General features: G+C 50.5%; 1 protein-coding gene across 1 annotated transcript; it reads left to right on the plus strand.

The window, feature by feature from the left end:
* Window positions 1-721: 721 nt before the first annotated feature.
* On the plus strand, window positions 722-3,647 carry LOC109764200 (clathrin light chain 2). The gene is made up of 3 exons (XM_020323050.4): window positions 722-1,214; window positions 2,524-2,677; window positions 2,792-3,647. The coding sequence occupies exons 1-3, from the start codon at window positions 742-744 to the stop codon at window positions 3,242-3,244; spliced, it is 1,080 nt and encodes a 359-aa protein (XP_020178639.2). The 5' UTR covers window positions 722-741; the 3' UTR covers window positions 3,245-3,647.
* Window positions 3,648-3,922: the final 275 nt, after the last annotated feature.

Raw genomic sequence — 3,922 nt, forward strand, 5'->3', positions numbered from 1 at the left:
GCAATAAAGGATTTTCATGTGCCCATGTGGCAGATGGCAACAAAAGCGGTCGATGCAATGGGCAAGATCGAAAGGCTGCATGAGTAGGATCACACGGCTCCTCAGGGCACCATCCTGATTCCTGGCCTGTCGGTCGGCGTCTAGCAGCGCCCATAAAAGACATTACCCAGGTCCTAGGCCTATCTTAAAGACCACACCCTCGTCTCATGTGATGATGCTTGCCATGGCCTGATGGTTGGCCCATTTGCATGGAGGTGGGCATAAAGCTGGCCGAACAGGGTGGGATAGTTGGGCCGACACGACACGTGCTAAATGAGCCAAGCCTGGCACGCGACACGTCAGGGGCCATGCCAGGGCCTGCAGGCTGGGCACGCCGGGCGGCACGACCTGTTTATTTATTTTATTCCTAGTTAGAATTTATTTTTAAAAATATATATGAAAAATAGCCCAATAGGCTAAATTTGGCGCAGGTAGCCTAACAGGTTAGGCTTGCTCTTGTGGCGCTGGGCCGGCCCGCACAGCTCCTGGGCAGCACGCGGGCCAAGCCGGCACGACCCGCATAGTTCCTAGGCCGTGCCTAGGCTGGAGGAGGCACCACGTGGGTCGGCCCGGCCGGCCCGGCTAATAATCGTGCCACAGGGGGCCAGGCACAATTACGATGGGTCGGGTTGTGTCGGGCCGGGCCGGCCCGTTTGGTGGGCAGTGGCAGTCCAGTAATTTGGGGCGGCAACGACCCACCCGATGTACCTTCCCCCTTCCCGTCCCCCCACCACCATATACCACCCGCATCGCCACCATCATTCCACTTCCCCACGCGACATCACAGATCACCACCCTCCCCTCCGCTCGACCTCCAGATCCCGACCCCATCGTCCGTCCATGGCGACCGCCTTCGACTCCCCGACCTCCTCGCCGGCGGCCGCGCCCTTCCACGACGACCCCTTCCTCAGCTTCGCCGACTCCCCCGCCCCCGCCGCGGCCGACGTCCACGTCTCCGGGGGCGCCGACGACTCCTCCTTCCCGGCCTCCCCCGACCCCTACGCCTTCCGCCACGACTCCGCCGCCGCGCACCCCTTCGGCATGCCCGACTCCAACGGCAACGGCATGCACCACGACGCGGAGGATGACGGCCTCTTCACCGACCCTGGCCCCGTCCTCCCCGACCCCGCCCAGATGGGGGCCGACGAGGGCTTCCTCCTCCGCGAGTGGCGCCGGTACGTTTGGTTCCCTTCCTCGCCTCTTCCCTTGCCCAGATCTGATCGGGCACGGCGGTTGGTTCCGCTGGATCTAGCCGCGCGATCGTGGCGGCCTGGGTTGGTCCGGGGCGTAGATCTGCCGAGCCGGGCCACGATCTGGCCTGCCGCTTGCCACTATCTGGGCCACCGACCTGCCGTGTCCACAAGATTCCATCTTTGTCTTTGTGGTGCGGATTCGGTCTGCCAAGCGAGCACCTGCTGGTAATTCAGTGCGCGTGCTGTATGATGGTGTGACCCAGTGCCTTCGCAGCTTCAGAACACTATGATTTTAGCTGAATAAAAGCAAATGATCGCTTGGAATTTGCCATATAATGATGTGACCTACTGTCTTTGCAGTAGAAATTTAGCTGCATAGGAGCGATTGCCGTACAAGTTGGTCACTTTAGTCGTGATTTCGCATTAGGAATACACTTGTCTGACTGCCATAACTTTTTTCATCATGACCTGTTAATATGATAAAATACTTCAGCTTGCTGCAACACTTTCTCAGGGTTAGGTGATCTTGAGGCACATTAGGTGCACAATTTAAACCTGGGATTTTGTAGTTCAGGATATCAAATCAAGAAGGTCCAGTTGAATTTGCATGATGAAACTGCAAGTTTGAATCTCTAGGTGTTAGCTGCCTCTTTAGTTTGTTATCTACAGGGAATTGAAAATGAATTCCCTTTTTTTTTATTTCTAGATCATAGTGGCAAATACATACAGGTTCATGTTCATGCACACAAATCTGTATTTTTGTATCATTTAAGTTTGTTTTTTGCTTTTTCAAACTGGGCTACTTGCTGAGACAAATTTACACATGGCATATAATTATCCAATATACGTAAATGTTTACATATATATAGGTAGTCAAAGTGCTGTGTCCAAAATGAGAGCTTTCCAAGAACTAAATGAGGGTTCTTGAATATGTTAATGTTATTCCCCCCTATAGGAAGTGTTTGCTTCTATTGGCGTTTCTGTTATGTTTCCTCCAGTGCACTATTTGCCTATTTAAATCCCTGCACCAAACTATGCAGTTTTCTGTACCCACTACGAAATAAACTTTCAGATAAAGATATAACATATGACTCCAGATCTGACTTCCGGGCCAGAGAATGTCTTTATATAAATTGTTGTAGGCCCTGTTCTATATCATCAACTACAACACTAGTGTTGCATTAAACATCCTTAATAGAGGCCATATCTCCTAGAGAATAGATACTGCTATTTTTACTCCTTGATTTCATCTGTGTTGTGCAAAGTAAATGCTAACACTAGCTGTGAACAGTCAAAATGCACTCCTTCTGGAGGAAAAAGAGAAGCACGAGAAGGAGCTGAGGAGCCAAATCATCCTTGAAGCTGAAGAGTTCAAGAAGGGTTTCGTTGAGAAGCGCAAGCTGAACCTTGAGACAAGCAAGGATCACAACCGGGAAAGGGAGAAGGTAGAGTATTTCTTAACATCATGATCCTGTGTATTCTCTGTGGCTTTTTCTGAACAACATATGGTTACCTGACATCTCTTTTTGTTCTCTCCCTGTGTTACTGCTTGCTATCAGCTTTTCCTCTCCAACCAGGAGAAGTTCCACAAGGGCGCAGACAAGCAGTACTGGAAGGCGATATCTGAGCTCATCCCACAGGAGATTGCACACATCGAGAAGAGGACGGGCAAGAAGGACAAGGACAAGAAGCCTGGGATCATCGTGGTCCAGGGCCCCAAGCCCGGGAAGGCCACCGACATGGCACGGATGCGCCAGATCCTGTCGAAGCTGAAGCACACACCCCCGCCACACATGAAGCCACCTCCACCACCCGCTGTTGCACCTGCCGGGAAGGATGGAGCTCCGGCTGCCGCTGGAAAGGACGGAGCTAAGGCGGCAGCGACACCTGCTGCCAAGGATGCCCCTGCCAACGGCACTGTCCCTGAGAAGGAGAACGCAGCACCCGCCGCCGCTGCCGCCCCAGCAGCAGCAGCTCCGGCGCCACCAGCTGAGCCCATCGCCGCTGCCTGAACGAGGATGGCTTCGGTCAGCCGCTAATCCTTCGCAGTAGGGTTATATGTTTGGGTGTCAGTAGAGTTGTTCCAGGAGAGACGGGGAAGGAGCGTGAAGGCCACATACGATGCGAGGTGGTGAAATCGGCTGAGTTCACCACGGGGAATCATGGCGGAGACACACGCAGTGTACTATTATTAATTTGAGTTTGTTATTATGAGCAGGAGGGTTGTTACTTATGGGAGCAGCAAACTTTATTCGTTAATATTGTCATTGCATTTTGTAGAGAGAAAGAGGGGACTGGTAAGAATAAGGTAAGGCTGTGCTGTATGTGTTTGTATATTTATCATCAATTGTTGGATTTTTGGTAAAAGACCTGTGGTTTGTTGCATATATTATATCATTTGGTTTTTCATCTCAAGTTCAGTGCTATCTTCTGTTTGTACAAGTGAAGTTGGATGATTTGATGATATTGTTGGCATTGCTGTAGCTTGAATGCTCTTATTGTTGCATCCTCTTTTTTTGTGAGAATTATTGTACAACATCCTTTAACCCCTTCAAATTTTATTTTTGTGAAATTTCTCTGTTCAAATTTGCACTGATGGAAATGCAACAGTTGCACATAAATTGTTTTCTTTGCAGCATGTAAGTCACCTAAAATTCATATAGCCACCAAGTTATCTTTTTGGTGTAAGT

This window comes from Aegilops tauschii, chromosome 7 (assembly GCF_002575655.3).
Source record: "Aegilops tauschii subsp. strangulata cultivar AL8/78 chromosome 7, Aet v6.0, whole genome shotgun sequence".
NCBI lineage: Eukaryota > Viridiplantae > Streptophyta > Magnoliopsida > Poales > Poaceae > Aegilops > Aegilops tauschii.

Bases quoted from the DNA above. Each gene is read 5' to 3' on its own strand.
- LOC109764200 (XM_020323050.4), top strand. From the start codon at position 742: ATGTACCTTCCCCCTTCCCGTCCCCCCACCACCATATACCACCCGCAT. The intron at 1,215-2,523 runs GTACGTTTGGTT...AGCTGTGAACAG, and splicing joins CTCCTCCGCGAGTGGCGCCG to TCAAAATGCACTCCTTCTGG. The intron at 2,678-2,791 runs GTAGAGTATTTC...GCTTGCTATCAG, and splicing joins ACAACCGGGAAAGGGAGAAG to CTTTTCCTCTCCAACCAGGA.